This window comes from Phyllostomus discolor, chromosome 12, assembly GCF_004126475.2.
Source record: "Phyllostomus discolor isolate MPI-MPIP mPhyDis1 chromosome 12, mPhyDis1.pri.v3, whole genome shotgun sequence".
Lineage (NCBI taxonomy): Eukaryota > Metazoa > Chordata > Mammalia > Chiroptera > Phyllostomidae > Phyllostomus > Phyllostomus discolor.
In genome coordinates, this window is record NC_040914.2 from 25,862,565 (window position 1) to 25,877,744 (window position 15,180).

At 60.6% G+C, this 15,180-nt stretch overlaps 2 protein-coding genes across 4 annotated transcripts; one reads left to right on the forward strand and one right to left on the reverse strand.

The window, feature by feature from the left end:
- Positions 1-2,058: 2,058 nt before the first annotated feature.
- KMT5C (lysine methyltransferase 5C) lies at positions 2,059-9,081 on the forward strand. Of its 3 annotated transcripts, none has more exons than XM_036012708.1 (9): positions 2,059-2,143; positions 3,617-3,835; positions 3,979-4,144; positions 4,503-4,612; positions 5,300-5,463; positions 5,574-5,593; positions 7,313-7,449; positions 7,538-7,710; positions 7,910-9,081. In XM_036012708.1, exons 2-9 carry the CDS (start codon positions 3,726-3,728, stop codon positions 8,404-8,406), a joined length of 1,377 nt encoding a protein of 458 aa, XP_035868601.1. In that variant the 5' UTR covers positions 2,059-2,143; positions 3,617-3,725; the 3' UTR covers positions 8,407-9,081. The 3 variants fall into 3 exon arrangements, with proteins under 3 accessions (XP_035868601.1, XP_028386198.1, XP_035868602.1); XM_028530397.2 differs by having other exon boundaries at positions 2,076-2,188; XM_036012709.1 differs by lacking the exon at positions 2,059-2,143 and adding an exon at positions 2,857-3,026.
- A 4,790-nt stretch (positions 9,082-13,871) lies between these two features.
- On the reverse strand, positions 13,872-15,159 carry LOC114511557 (cytochrome c oxidase subunit 6B2). The gene is made up of 3 exons (XM_028530283.2): positions 14,976-15,159; positions 14,167-14,267; positions 13,872-14,063 (listed from the first exon to the last, which is right to left on the reverse strand). Exons 1-3 carry the CDS (start codon positions 15,076-15,078, stop codon positions 14,010-14,012), a joined length of 258 nt encoding a protein of 85 aa, XP_028386084.1. The 5' UTR covers positions 15,079-15,159; the 3' UTR covers positions 13,872-14,009.
- Positions 15,160-15,180: the final 21 nt, after the last annotated feature.

Below are 15,180 nucleotides of genomic sequence, written 5' to 3' on the forward strand. Positions count from 1 at the left end.
TGAATATTTTAACACTTGTCCAGTTATTTCCTTAGAATAAAAGCCCGGAAGTGGAATTGGGGGTCAAACTTTTATTTGTGTTGTACGATGAAGTATTTCTGATGTGCAGAAAAAGACCCAATTGTGAATATATTGACGTCATGGTTCCCACCTCCTGGCTCAACAAACAAATTAAAAAAAGACAAATAACATTGTCCTGATTGAATGCCTTCTGCCCCACTCCTGGGGGTCGCCACAAGGGCCCTCTCACCTTTGTCACACCCTTGTACATTTGTGCAATTACATGTATCCTCACACAACGCCTGCTGTCTGGGTTTTAAAACTTCTGCATTGGCCCTGACTGGTGTCGCTCAGTGGATCGAGCGCCTGCCTGCCAACCAAAGGGTTGCTGGTTGACTCCCAGTCAGGGCACATGCCTGGGTTGTGGGCCAGGTCTCCAGTTGGGGGCGCGTGAGGGGCAACCACATACTGATGTTTCTCTCCCTCTCTTTTTCCCTCCCTTTCTCCCTCCCTTCCCTCTCAAAATAAACAAACATACAACAACAACAAAAACTTCTGCATTGGACTCCACAGCCTTCTCCCCAGCAGCGCGTGCTGTGGGTGGTCCAAGTTGGTCTATGCAGTGACCGTGCATCCTTTCACTGCTCTGTGGTGTCCCCTGCTGTATGTGCCACAATCGACCGATCTGTTCTTCAGTCATTTCCAGCGTTTACAAACGCTGCTGTCCGGAGCAGTCTTGGGCTTATCTTTTTCACATTTGTGAGAATATCTCTGCGGTGCACACCCGCGAGTCGAAGGGGTAAATCCTTTAAGATTCACGCTTGCTGATAGGACTTTTCAAGACCCCTCAGCTTTGTGGAGAGTCCTTTCTCCTGGTCGGCTCCTTTTACTTGCCTGGGGCTGCTTCTCTCCTCTGGAGCTGCAGCCATTTTTTTTTTTTTTTTTTTTTTTTCTGTGGCTGGGGCTGGGATGCCTGTGTTTGTGTGTGTCTGAGAGCCGGGGGAAGTCCCCGTTGATAAAGGAACAGAACAAACAGAGGGTGGGAGGCTGGAAGCTGGGATGAAGGACACCTGGGGAGGTGTTCTTAGGGGACCTCAGAGGGAGCAGTGTCTTTGTTTTACAGTTGCACGCCTGAAGAGCAGAGAGGGCAAGCCACTTCCCCAATGTCACAGAGCGAGGGCACAGAGACACCCCCTACTCTGTTCAGGATATATAGCGGCCAAGCAAACAAAGACCGCCTGCTCCAAGTGCGGAGCTTATTATTCTGGGAGTAATTATGATGCATTGCTAATTATATTTGCCTCTCAGATTGGAGCGGGGAGGAAGGGTGATACTAATTGGGGAGGGGTTGCCCCATGGGAAAGTCTCATGAGTCAGGGCTTTTTCTAAAGCTTCTATCTCCCTCTTCCCGATCCGTTTACCCACAATTAAACGGGGTACTCCCGAAATTACATAGGGTATTTCGGGGACAGGTCGTCCAAGAGGAAGAATGAGAGCCCATTGTACCCAGGCTGGGTTGTCAATAAAGTTTCGTCGCCTTGGCAACCGCAGGCCTCTCTGGGCGGGGCACGGAGGTGCGCGCGCATTCACCCAGCCTGTCCTCCCTTGCTTTCTGTCTCTGGTGGCTGAAGATTTCACCAGAGTAAAAGAATAGGGAGGTCGCGACTTGTGGTGACAGGCGGAGACTTCAGCCAATAGGAGCATGATCTTGTCCAAGGCAAACCAACCACACACAAGTCCTGGCCCGCCTTCTTTCCACTTGGACCCGAATAACCTGACCCAAACCCGAGTTACGGCGCTTTCCGCCAATGACCGCGCCGACTAGGGCCCGTGGGTGGGGATACATCTCCAAGGTAGCGTCGGAAGGACAACGGCGGGAACCAACCGCAGCTGTCGGCGGCGCTGAGAGGCAGCGCGGGCGTGGCGGGGTTTTGTGGGGGCAATTGATGGGGTTTTAGGGGGGATAGGCGGGGAGGCAAAGTGCAGTTCAGCCAATGGGAGAGATGAAAAAGCCGCCGCAATTGAGGAGTGGCGGCGGCGCTGGCCAATGGAAGGCCGTGATGGCCGTGGCGGGGCGGGCCCGGTGGGGCAGACGGGAGGCGCGGCGACCGAGACTGAGGATTGCTGGAAGAGGCAGTGGGAGGTAGTACCGGAGGCAGCGGCGCGGGCGCCTGAGGAGGAGAAGCGGGTGAGGGGCGGCGCGGGGCCCGACGTCTGAGCCCCCTCTCGGCCCCCGCCCCGCGCTGCCTTTGCTCCCGGTCGCCCCCAGCCCTGACTGTCCCCTGCCCGTTCCGGCCCCTCGTGTCCTGGCGCCCAAGTCTCCCGGCCCCTCCGCGAGCGTCCTGTGGCTGTCGGCGCGCAGCCGTCCCTGTGCCTCCTCGCCAGGCCCTTCCTGCACCCCGTGCCTTCCCCGAGCCCCCTCACCCACCAGGCCCTTCCCCTGCACGCTCACCGCAAACTCAGGTCACTGGAGCCCCGAACCTGCCCCAGACCCCTGTCTGCTTCCCCCAGTGCCTTCCTGGACCTTCTCTGCCTACCCACGGTCATGCTCGGGCTCCGGGCTCTGTCCTCCCAGCCTTCCCACGCTCCTCCTGGGATCCTCAGGACTTTGCCTGCCCCAGTGTTTCTCCAAGCCCCTAGGCTCTTCTCTACCTTCTCAAGATCCTCCCTGGACCCCCACGCCCTACTCCGCTTCCTCTCCCTGCACCCCAGTTCTCCCGACTGGCTTTCCTGGCGCCTCCTTGGATCCCCGCAGCCCCCTCTGTCGTCCCAGCTTGCCCCTGCCCCAGCTCCCCTCCGTGCGGCCTATATTTGGTCTTTACCCACTTGCCCCTCTGCTTCCGCTCCTCCCAGCGCTCTCCCGCAGCGCGCCCTCCTCATTTACCCCCAGCCTGCCAGGTTTTGCCAGACCCCCTATCTCAGCCGCTCAGCTCCCAATCTCTCTTCGGCTCCCCCTTCCTTGCCACCCCCCCGCTGACTCTCCCTGAAGCCCCAGCAGGGCACCCACACCACGAATCCAGAACAGGGTTAGGGGTCTTGTTTTGTTTCGTTTTGCTAATCCCCTTCTTTCTCCTCTTTTTATGGATTTGTCTTGCCTCCCCATACTGTTCCTTCTCCCCCCCCCCCCCCGCCCCCGCTTTGTCCTTTGAGCCCTCCCTCCCCCGGAATCCTTGGAGAGGGAGCAGGTGCTGGGATCCCTCCTCCACTTCCCTCCCCAACCCCCCTCCAGGCTGCCTGGGGCTTCACCCAGGGCCTCACGACGACTCCCAGGGCTGCTGGAGAGGGCAGGTGGGGACTGGGTGGATGGAAGAGCAACCTGTGTGTTGGGGGAGTGGGGACCAGAGGTGGAGCCGAGCGTCTTGAGTCCAGGCTCCCGCAGGGCTAAGCCTTTGGGGTCATCTCAGACTCTCAGTCAATCATAATCAGCCTTCCCCTCGGTGTGAGTGTGTGTTGGGGGCTTTGTGTCTGCACTCCAGAGCATGGGGAGAAAGAGAGACCAGGGGAGGGGGCTGGCACTTGTTTGTGGGGGGGGCTTCTCCACTGCCAGAAGAACTTGTTGAATTTCACCTGCCCCGAGAGCGGCCAAGTGAGTGTTGCTTCTCTTCCCAACGTGTAGATGAGGAGGCTGAAGGGCCTGGCAGAGCCCCACACAGCTCCTAGGTGGCTCGGAGCAAGCGTAGACCCTCCCCGCTCCCAGCTGGAGGCAGCATGGTCTGTGGGGCACCATGGGGCCTGACAGAGTGACAGCCAGGGAACTGTGTGAGAACGACGACCTCGCCACCAGCCTGGTCCTGGACCCCTACCTGGGTTTCCGCACCCATAAGATGAACGTCAGGTGAGGCTGCCTGGGGGAGGGCGGACTGAGGGCTGGGATTCCTTCCCTTTGCCCCGCAGCCCCCGTGCGGGTGGGGGCGGGGCCCGGGACGGCCCGGAGGGATAGGCCAAGGCCCTGGGACCCAGGCATGCCCTCTCCCCCAGCCCTGTGCCCCCCCTGCGGCGACAGCACCACCTGCGCTCAGCGCTGGAGGCTTTCCTGAGGCAGCGGGACCTGGAGGCTGCGTACCGGGCCCTGACGCTGGGAGGCTGGATGACCCACTACTTCCAGAGCCGGGGCCCGCGGCAGGAGGCTGCCCTCAAGACCCACGTGAGGGCGCCCTTCCCTTCCCCACTCACCCGCGTGTCCTCTCCCCTCACCTCGGAGCCCCTGGCACTGTGCCCCTCAGCTCAGCCCTCCGGGGCTCTCTGACTTCCTAGCTATTGATTGGGACCGTCTGAGACGGGGCTCAGAGAATCCTAGCAGAGGAGAGTTGGCGGGCCCTCTGAGATGGAGTCCAACCTCTTCATTTGACAGATGAAGAAACTGAGGCCCCAAGAGGGGAAGTGAGTTCCCCGGGGACCACACAGAGAGTCAGTGGCAGAACAGGACTAGAGCCCAGGAAAGAGAGAGGGCCAAGGAGGACCCTGCCCCCCACCTCACCCTGCCCACCCCCTCCCTCCCCCAGATCTATCGCTACCTCCGAGCCTTCCTGCCTGAAAGCGGCTTTACCATCCTGCCCTGTACCCGCTATTCCATGGAGAGAAACGGAGCCAAGATTGTATCCACCCGAGCTTGGTAAGAGGGCAGAACTGATGCGGGCTTCGAGGCGCTGCTGGGAGAGACTTGAGAGACCTGTGTCCCTTCCGGGGGAGGAAGTGGAGGAGGAGAGCTGGCTAGTGTACCTGCCGAGAAGGAGGCAGGTCTGGTCTGGAACACACAGCCCTGATGGGGAATGAGACACACCCCTCCCCCTGCCAAGCAGCCCCTGGGTTCGTGGGGCTGACTGCCCCAAAGACTAGACCTTGGGCCCCGGACTGTGCCATGCTTTCTTTACTTTGACCCAAGCCCTGACACCGTAGCAGGTGCTCCTGGGCAGGTATGGGGCAGGACAGTGAGCAGGCCAGGCCATGATGGCACTCATTGTAGCTGAGTGGACCCGCAAATAGTGACCACAGAGCTTCAGGAGCCAGCCAAGGGATTTTGAGTGTTCAGGGGACCCAGGCTTTAAGCTGGAGCCCAGAACATGAGCTGGAGAGGCTGGCGAAGAGGGACTGCCAATGGCTGCCCTGGTCCAGGCAGGGCTGCCTGAGGCAAAAGGGAGTCCTGGAGAAGCCAAGGGGCAGGGAGAGGGTGCCCTCGTGGGCAGAGGATGACTTGTAGCAGCCGGGCAGGTGTAGCGATATTGGAGGCGGTCTGTACAGTCTTGGCAATGGTGGTCATGGCTGCGCTGTTCACAGACTGCGCGGCCTGGCTTCTTGGTAGGAAGAAGAACGAGAAGCTGGAGCTGCTGGTGGGTTGCATCGCCGAGCTGCGGGAGGCCGACGAGGGACTGCTGCGGGCCGGTGAGAACGACTTCAGCATCATGTACTCCACCCGTAAGCGCAGTGCGCAGCTGTGGCTGGGCCCCGCCGCCTTTATCAACCATGGTGCGTGGGGTGTGGTTTGGAGGGGAGTGGCCTGGGAGGGGTGAGGCTCCTCCTTGTGGCTCATTCACCGTCTCCTCTCTTCCCATGCCCCTGCCCTCTGCTGTCTCCAGACTGCAAACCCAACTGCAAGGTGAGACTTGGAACCCCGGATGGAGTGGCCATGTGGGAAATGAGGAGGGGAGGGCTTTCTGGTCAGTGAATAACCAGAAACTGTCCACGGTCTCCCTACCTGACAAAACCCGTTCCCATCCCCCAGGTGGCGGTGTGCTAGTGGCTGATAGAGGAGGGAGGGAGGAAGGGGTTTTGGCTACAGTCACATTGGAACACGGGTTGCCATCTGCTGGAGGTATTCTTTGCTCTCTGAACTTCGGTGCTGCTTGCTGGGCCAGTTGTAGGGGGATGGAGCGTGTGGTGATAGGGAGTCAGAAAGTGACCCTGAGTCTGGGCCCTGGGCTTCATGGGGAGATGCTTCTGGGCCACACTGGTGCGGTTGTGGTGGCAGGAGCAGGGGGCTGAGTGGCAGGACCCTGCAGGTTCGTGCCCTCTGGGGCAAGGCCAGAGAGCCCTGGAGGAGGAGGACAGAGATTTCTGAGAGGCGTGGTTGGTGTCTGCCCCTGCTGTGGGGGAGCCCGGGGGAGGGGGAATGTAGTGGAGATAGTCTTGTGGGTGCCGCCTGCCGAGTGCGGGGCCTAGTCCTATGTCTGGGGGAGCCCAGAGGTGTGGCAGGGGGTCTGGGGCCCTACACTTTGAGCTAGACTTGAGTCCTGGCTCAGTCCGTCTGGGCACTGGTTTCTCAGATGGGAGACAGCAAGAACCTGCCTCCCAGCTGGTCTTGCAGGTCAGGTACACGGTGCACACTGATGTTTGTGGAACGTGTCTTTGTGATTAGGGAGACCTCCTGAGGTGTTTTTGGTGTGGCCTGTGCATAGACACTGAGCTGGACAGAAAACAAGGCAAGGCCCCGTGAGAGGCTCCATGACGAGGCAGGCAACAGCCACCAGGGGCACAAGGGCAGGCAGTGAAGGAGGAGTAGGATTTTCCTGGGTGTTTTAGGAAAACGGGGACATGTCATCATCCTGGAGGGTCAGGAGGTGTGACAGGCAAGAGGACTCCAGGCTGTTGTGCTGCATGAGCTCGGGTCTGCTCTGCGGAAGGCCCCGCTCAGTGCATCAGGGAGCTGGGCTTTTAGGTGTCCTGGCAGCTGGTGAGCTGGAGGCCCGGCAGAAAGGGGAGGGGCTGGAGGCAGGGTGGCTATGGCGAGGCTGGTGTGTAACCTAGTTTGTAACTGAGCAAGAGGTGACCAGTGCTGGCTGCAGACAGGGTCTTAAGGATGGAGAAAACTAGGATGCAAGACACCGTGCACTCCGGAGGCACCGGCCAGTGGCCTGGGGTCAGGTGGGCAGCAAGGGCCACGCCCAGGCTTGTGTCAGTCTAGCATGGATGGACGGACGGATGGATAGGTGGGCGGGAGTCACACCTCTCCCCACCTCCCCAGCGGGCATCTCAGAGGAAGGAGCAGGCAGGTGGGGGCCGTGGGGCAGCAGCCCAGGAAGAGGGGTGGCGGCTGCAAGGGTGCAGGCTGGCAGGTAGTGGGTTACAGGGCCCGAGGGGCAAGGCTTGGCTATAGGAGAGCGAGGTCACACCACCCTGCCAGGGTGGGGTCAGATCATCCCTCTGCAGGAGGGGAGGAAGCCACAGGCAGCAGATGGTCGGAGATTGGGTGAGGCGGGCAGGCCCTGGGCAGGGATGCCACCCCCCCAGGGCCTCCTGGACCCTGCCTGCCACGGGGGAGGACCTTGGGGACCAGGGTGCCCGGGTGGGCCAGGGCACTGAGCGGCTGGGCTCCCAGTTTGTGCCCGCAGACGGGAACGCAGCCTGCGTGAAGGTGCTCCGGGACATCGAGCCGGGGGACGAGGTGACCTGCTTCTATGGTGAAGGCTTTTTTGGTGAAAAGAATGAGCACTGTGAATGCTACACCTGCGAGAGGTGGGCGCGGGGGTGCAGGTGGGCAGGCGGGAGGGAAGCGGATATTCTGTGAACCCGAAAATGCAACCTCAGGGCTGACATCCCTTAGGAAAGGGGAGGGGGCTTTCCGCCTGCGGCCCCGGGAGCCCTTGCCACCGCGGCCCCTGGACAAGTACCAGCTCCGGGAGACCAAGCGGAGGCTGCTGCAGAGGTTGGGTGGCGGCCGACTGACCCCGAGGGCCTGTGCCCACCGGTTCCCTCTGCGCCAGGACCCATTCTGTGGTGAGCAAAAGCCAGGGACCCCATCCTGTCAGCCTCTCTCATCTGTTCCCGGGTCCTCGGGTCCTCAACCCTTGTCTGCCCTCTGTCCTGCTCCTGGGCGTCCCAGTGGGGTTGGGGGTGGTCTGAACAAAAGCTGTCCCACTTTCCGGAGGGCCTGCTCACAGGGTTATTCTTTCTCTCCTCTCCCCCACCTCCACAGCGGCCTGCCAGCCCCTGCGACCCCCGCCCTGCAGCACCAGCCCCGATGCCCCACCTCTCTGGCTCCAGTGGCTACCACAGCCCCAGCTCTGGGTGCGTCCACGGAGACGCCGTCGCCCCCAGCCCCGGCGGGCCCCCATGGTCCCCCTTCTCCGTACTGCTCGAGTCTCCCTGCACCGGTGGGGAGGCTGCAGCCCCCACTGCTGCCTGCAGGCAGAGGCTGCAGTGGCCCTGGACCAGCCCCCCCGTGCCTGCTGGACGCCCCAGCAGGACTGGCGCTGGGCCCGGCGTTATGGGCTGCCTTACGTGTTGCGTGTGGATCTGAGCCGCGTGGTCCCAGCCCCACTTGCCACTCCCACCCCCACCCTCACCCCTGCCAGGACCCCAGGCCCCGCCTCCATCCCCAAACAGGCCCTCGCCTTTGTGCCCTTCTCCCCACCCAAGCGCCTGAGGCTGGTGGTCAGCCATGGCTCCATCGACCTGGATGTCAACAGTTAGGGGCCATGTTGGCCTGGATAGGGCGCCCGCCTTGTACCCCTAGCCCCGAGTGTTCGGGGGACTCACTGACCTCCAGAAGGAGCTCTTGGACCTCTAAGAGGGAGATGACCCTTGACCCCAGCACAGCTCTGACCTGGGGGGGGGTTGCTTTGGACATCCCCAGGGATCGGACCCCTGACCCTTTGTGACTGCTGACCCCTGAGCCACCCCAACCCCAGCAGGGAGCCCTGGCCATTGCTGCCCTCCGCACCCCCAGCCCCAGCCTCAGGACTGAAGAAGCCAGTCCCTTTCCCGCCACCTTCTCCTGCCCAGGGAGCAAAGCCATAGGGAGTGGAGGCCACCCCTGGCATCTCCCCAGAAGCCCAGGCCTTGGGAGGAAGGGAACTGACTTGGGGGCTGGGGGCGGCAGTTTCCACAGACTGCCCCGTGGAGGGGAGTGAGTGTGCTCTCAGCTCTGCGATTGTCTGAGGTGGGGGGTGGGGTGGGGGGACGTCCATATGTCCTCGCCACCCTGCGGGTCTCAGGGAGGCCGGGTGTGACCTCATCTTTCTCATGGTGCTATCCCTGGTGCTACTGGAGTGTGGGGGCTCCCTCCCCCCACACTGGAATGGGGTATGTTGGGGGATTGGAAGCACTTGAACTTTTTATTTTATTAAAACCTTGTTATAAGCATAACCCTGGGACACCATTCGTTTTGATTCATATTTGGAGGGGATGTCCATCAGGAGGGTGAGACCCTTGGCCTGGCTGAGGATGCCAGGCCCAGAGGAGGCAGCCAGGCCTTGGGCCCTGAAGGCTCTGGGAGCATGATGGGGTGATGACTCCGAGGGCAGAGCTGCTGAGTCCAGAGGCACATCCCCCTCTAAACAGGGCTGAGGAAGAATGCTGTCAGACCACCCTCCCAACAGGAGGGGGTTGTCCCCAGTTCTCCAGATGAGCCCACAGGTCCAGCAAGCAGGGTCAGACACCCCTCCCCCACCTCACCTATGCCCTCCTGGTTGGCCTGGCTTTGTAGGACCATGTGGATCTCAGGTGTCTTCAGATCCAGTTCAGTATCTTGAATTCCCCCGTTGTCTCTTAATTACAGAGGGAAATACAAACAGCTGACAATAGAGAGGGTCCCTGGCCTCACAGAGGGCAGGCCGCAGACTGCTGAGGCCGGGGGTGGGCTGCAGGCCCCCCATCTATGTCCTCCAAGGTGGCTGGCCTTGCAAAAATTCACCCTGGAGGCGGTGGAGGCCAGGCCATGTGACAGAGGTGGTGAGACCACAGGGAGACCCTGGTGGTTCAGGGCAGCTGTCTTTTTTTACTTTATAGTGCATTTCATTTATATGCAACCTGTTTTGTGCTTTTCAGGGTGAGAAAATCTCTTCCATGAAAATTCTATTGAACCATGTTAGTTTTCTCAGTGATGTTAAAAATAAGGACCACCTTGCCTTGGCTGGTGTGGCTCAGTGGATAGTGGGCTGACGAGAATCAAAGGGTCGCTGGTTTGATTCCCAGTCAGGGCACGTGCCTGGGTTGCTGGCCAGGTCCCCAGTTTGGGGTGTGCAAGAGGCAACTGATCAATATTTCTCTCACACATCAGTGTTTCTTTCCCTGTCTTTCTCCTTCCATCTCTAAAAATAAATAAATGTATTTTTTTAAATGAGCCCTGGCTGGTGTGGCTCAGTGGATTGACCACCGGCCTGTGACCCAGGGGGTCACCAGTTCAATTCCTACTGAGGGCATATGCCTGGGTTGCAGGCCAGATTCCCCAGTAGTGGGCATGCAAGAGGCAACCACACGTTAATGTTCCTCTCCCTTTCTCCCTCCCTCTCCCTCTGTCTAAAAATAAATAAAATCTTAAAAGAAAAATGAGAGGGGCCTCCCAGTCAGCAAGCAGGGGAGGAGAATGAGGAGAGGCGGTCGAGGGGATAGTCGCTGAAGAACTTGTCCCTCTCAATAAGCTGAAGTTCAAGCTGTCACCATGGCATCTAGACAAAGGCGACAACACAGAAGGCAGCCTTGGCCTGGAAGGGTAGGAGGCTCTCACGAGCCCCTGGAATCCTATGTTACAGGTAGTCACTGCAGATTCCCGTGCACGTTCTGGAAGGAGAGGGTGTAGAGCTTTTGCCCAACCCTCAACAGTGGCTGGGACCTCAAAACCGCAGGTTAGAAGCCAGCCTTAGGGACTCCCACCGTGGCAAGGGGCTGCCACTGTGAGCGCCTCATTCTACAGTGAGGAGCAGCCTGCCTGGCCTCCACCCGCTAGAGGCCAGTCGCACCCCCTCCATTGTGACAAAAATATCTCCGGACACTGCCCACTGTCCCGCTGTGGGCCACAGCCAGCTCCCGGTGGAGAAGCCCTGGGCCAGAACGACAGGGTGACTGGAGGGAAGACCTCCAGGACAGTACAGCTGGCAGTGATCCTGGCCGCGTGCTTCCTGGTATGTCTCCAGGATGGTGACAATCCTACCATGATTGCCCCCTTACGAACAGTGCCTGCCCAGGGTCCCACAGCTTGTATGTGGATGGCGCCCAAACGCAATCGGTGCCAGGAGTTTGCATCGAATCCCATGAGCTGGCAGGACCTGGGGGCATCCAAGTGAAGTTAGGCTTGTCATCAGGAGCCCACCTTGGTGGCCCAAGTCCAGGGAAGGGTGGGGGTCAAGGTCATCGAGAACCCCACCATACACGTGGAGACCGGAGCAAGGTCACCGAGGAAGGTGGCTGGGAAGCACAGGCAAGAGGGAGCCAAAAGAAACAAAGTAATGACAGCGACAGGACAACCCAAGCCTGGACCCCTTGTCTCCTCTTGGGGGTGCTCTCTGACCCTTTTACACCTGTGTCTCGTCCAGGAGCTCCAGGACCTTGTTGATGGGGTCAGTCACCCTGGGGCTGCCATCTGGGTGACCCCCACTGTCCAGTGCCATATTGGGCACCAGAACTGGTCACATGGACACTGAGTGCCTCACATTGTTTGCATAGACAGAGACCCCACATACCCAGCGAGACTGGACACTCACAGCACCACCCTCTCCCCCACCCCCCCAACCCCAGTGCCTGGGAAACCCATTTTACATGAATGGACCACGGGACACGGGCTTAGAAACTCCAACTGGGGTCACATGGCTGGTAAGCTGCAGAGCTAGGACTTGAACCCCCTCTCAGAGATCATCCAGGCTCTGGGGTCCTCAGGCTGGGAAAGGGGCAGATACCAGGAAGGCTGGAGCAGCGCCCACTGGGGACCAAGGGATGGCTAGCTGGTGGGTGGAAGAAGAGAGGGCGAGCAGGTGCCTGGGAGGTGCGAGGGTTTGTGGAACAAAGGGCAGAGGGCATCTGAGTGGGTTCATGGTTCCAACAGGTAAGCACCTGGAGGCACCAGCGTCTAGACTAAGAGGAAGGAGCTGGTTCTGAGGGAGGGAGGGATGGAGGGAGGTTGGGGGATGGGCTCTGAGGGAGGGGGAGGAGGTGGGAAGGAGAGCAGAGATGCAGGGTAGGTGGGATGGGGAGCAAATTGCTTGCCCTCTGTTTCCTCTGACCTGGGGGGCTGCTGGGGTGCAGAGGCTGATATTGGAGGCTCAGCATGTGGCAGGCAGAGCTGGCCAAGGAGCTGTGGAGGGGTGTTCAGAGCCAGAGACCAGGGCTGGGAGTTTGCAGTCATGTTGGTCCAGCTGGCTGGAGGCTAGGCTGGGGGCTGGGTGGGTCTGGCCCAGGTTCAGGTATCCATAAGACAGTGGTGGCCACAGGGAAAACAGGAGTGGCCCCAAAGTGGCTAAGTGGTCAAGGGATGGTGGTGGGAGGATCCCCAGCCCAAGAAGGAAAGAAGAAAGAAGACTGGGAGGGGCTGCTGGCCAATGGGGTGAAATGCGCTCTAGACAGGTGCTCTGGTGAGGTCAGCAGGCTGGCCGTGGCTGCATAGGAGTCAGCCCTGTGCCTGGACACTACCTGAGTGACCTCACCGAGTGCTCAGACACTGTCACCCCGTTCTGTGACTCAGAGCTGCCTGGCCTGTGGGGTATGGTACCGCTGTTTGCTTCCTTCCTGTGGCAGTGCAGGAGCCTCTGTGTGTGGGGGCCTCCAGGGAGGACCCCTCCTGTAGTGTCCAGGTCTGCTTGGGCCAGGGCGTACCTCGTGCCCTCCCTCTTCCCCTGCCTTTCAGGGGCAGGGTCCCGGAGAGGATCCTTGAGGGGCTGAGGCCTTGGGGTGGAGCCATCCTGGAGAGGGCACATCTGGGTCGTGCCCTGGGTGGGGTGGTGAGAACACCCAGGGGATGAGGGGACCGGATGGAGCCTGCTCTCCCCTGAGCTCACCTAGCCTTTCCCACGGTCCCTCTGCGGGATCACGGGACTGCACTATCTGGTTTACAGCGAGAAAAATAAAGTGTATGTAGGTCAACAGGCTTGTGTCCAGGGTTACCCAGAAAGTTGTCATGATTCGTAACAGCTACCTTTGAACTCCAGGGTGGACCGGGTCTTCCTGAGACAGCCTCAGGCTGGGGGCCCAGTATGCCTGAGGAAGGAGACAGCTTTAGGCAAAAACAGTAGAATCCAACCCTGCCATGCCCAGAAAGCTGGCGGTCTGGAGCAGGACCACGCTCCTCTGTGCTGGGTCAGGGGTCACTTCTCAGCCTGGGGAGGTGGCTTGAGAGGTGATATTTTGAGGGCTGTCTGGAATCTCGGCATCGTTGTCTCAGAGCCTGGCTGAGGGCAGGCCCAGCGTCCAAAGAGGTGGGAGCAGAGAGTAATTCAGGCGGGCCCTCTGAGTGTCCTGGAGCTCAGTCTGGAAGGGGTCTGCAGCGGGGGACTAGGGTGACATGTCCAGAGACGGGTCGTCCTGTTTCATTAAGAGAATGGAGAAGGGTGCTCCTGCTCGTGGGACAGAGGACGGCTGTGAGGAAGGTTTGGCTCACCTGGCAGGACTGAGCTGTGCTGAGAGGGAAATGGAGTCACATGGGGCAGGGGAGTGATGGAGGGTGGCAGAGTCTAGAAAGGGTTTGGAGCAAGGGACTGAGGGATGGGGGTGGGGGGGTCAGTGCTGGGAGGTCCAAAAATGATCCCCCTCAGGGTTTGGGGTGGGATGGATGGGGATGGACTGAGACAGAGGGGTAGAAAGCTTGGGAGGAGTTCGGGAGGTGGTCCAGGTAAGAGGAAGAGGATCCTGAGGAAGGATGATTCTGGTGACAGGTGGGTGTGGGGATTGAGAGGCAGGAGCACCCTGGAGCCATCCTGGTGAGCAAGCGTTGGCATCCAGAGAGCCCAAGGTGACCCTGAGCTGATGGCTGCTGCCTACGGGTGGGCGGGGAGGGGTGGGAGGGGCTGGCTTGCTCCTGCCCCAGGGATCTGATAGAGCTCCTTCCATCCCAGCCCGGATGGAGCACAGTCCTCCAAGCCCCCCAACTCATCTTCAGAACTGCAGTGTTGGCTCCAGGGCACAGACACCGGGAGGACTCTCCCGAGCCCCCACGGCACACGGGGCAGACATTAAGAAGAAACAGGCAACAGCATAGCTTTATTCGGTGCTTAGAGACTGGGGGTGGGAAGCCGGGGCCAGGTGTCCGGGAGACGAAGAGATGGGGGCGTCTGGGGCTGGTCTCTCGGAGGAGCCGCGAGCTTAGACCGTCAGATTTTGCCCGGGAAGGTCCCCGACTTGATCTGCTCCGTCCAGCGCTCCACCTGAAGTAGGGAAGGAGGGAGGCGGGGACGCAGGCTCAGCTCGGCTGGACGCCCACCGTCGCCCGGGCCCGCCTGATCAGCGCACGCCCCGCGCCCTGCTCACCCAGCTGATGGGGCACAGCGAGTGGTACACGTGGAAGAAATACTCGCAGGGTTGAGCGCTCTTCCCGCGGCGGTTCATCTTCTTCATGCAGCGGTGGTAGTCTGCGGAGCGAGACCCGGCGGTGGTCGCCGCCGCACCTCACGCCCGGTCCCCGGCCAGGATCCGCCCCTCTCGACCCCACCCGCTTCTTTTCACTCCAGGGCAAGCCCGGCTTCTTTGTGGTCAGTCCCTACCGGTTCCAACGCAGGCCCTGCCCGCCCAGGTCCGCCTCACCCACTCCAGGCCAGGCCCCGCCCCTGCCTGCCACACCCTGGCTCTCCTTTTCCCGCCCCTACACTACTTTGTCAAGTGCCTTCAGAGTAGGCCCCGCCTCTCCAAGATCCGGCCCCACCTCTTCCCTGCAAGACCCCTGCTCTCCCTCGTCCCGCCCCACCTCTCCAGAATAGGCCCCGCCCACTAACGACCAATCTTCACCCCTCCGTGATAGGTCCCACTCCCTTCCTGGCCAAGTCCAACTCCCTCTCTACCTCACCCCTCCACCTCACCCCTCCACAGCCTCGGTCCCGCCCACCCGAGGCGAGTCCCCGCCTTTCCCTGCACCGCCCCGCCCCTCCAGGAACAGACCCCGCCCCCTCCACGCAAGGCCCCGCCCCATAGGGTTGTCCCGCCCCTTCTACCGCGGCTCGCCCCGTCTCCCACCCCAACGGTCTCCGTTTCCAGGGAGGGCCCGGGCCCCTCTGAAGTTGGGGTGCGCCCCTTTCTGCCCCTCGCCTCACCCCGCTCCCCCTCCCCTGCCCCTGAGGGCTCACCCAAGAAGTTCTGGTAGCAGTTGCGGGTTTGGTTCTGGTTGGGGAAGCGCGGGTCGAAAGGTGGCGTGGGCCATGGCCCCTTGGAGGGCTTCTTGTCCACCATGCACTGAGTCAGCAGCTCCTGCGGGCAGGAGGGTCTCCGTGCCTGATCCCCACCACGAAACCCAGCCCCAATCCCACCCTTCCTGTCCTCACTAGGCTGAAG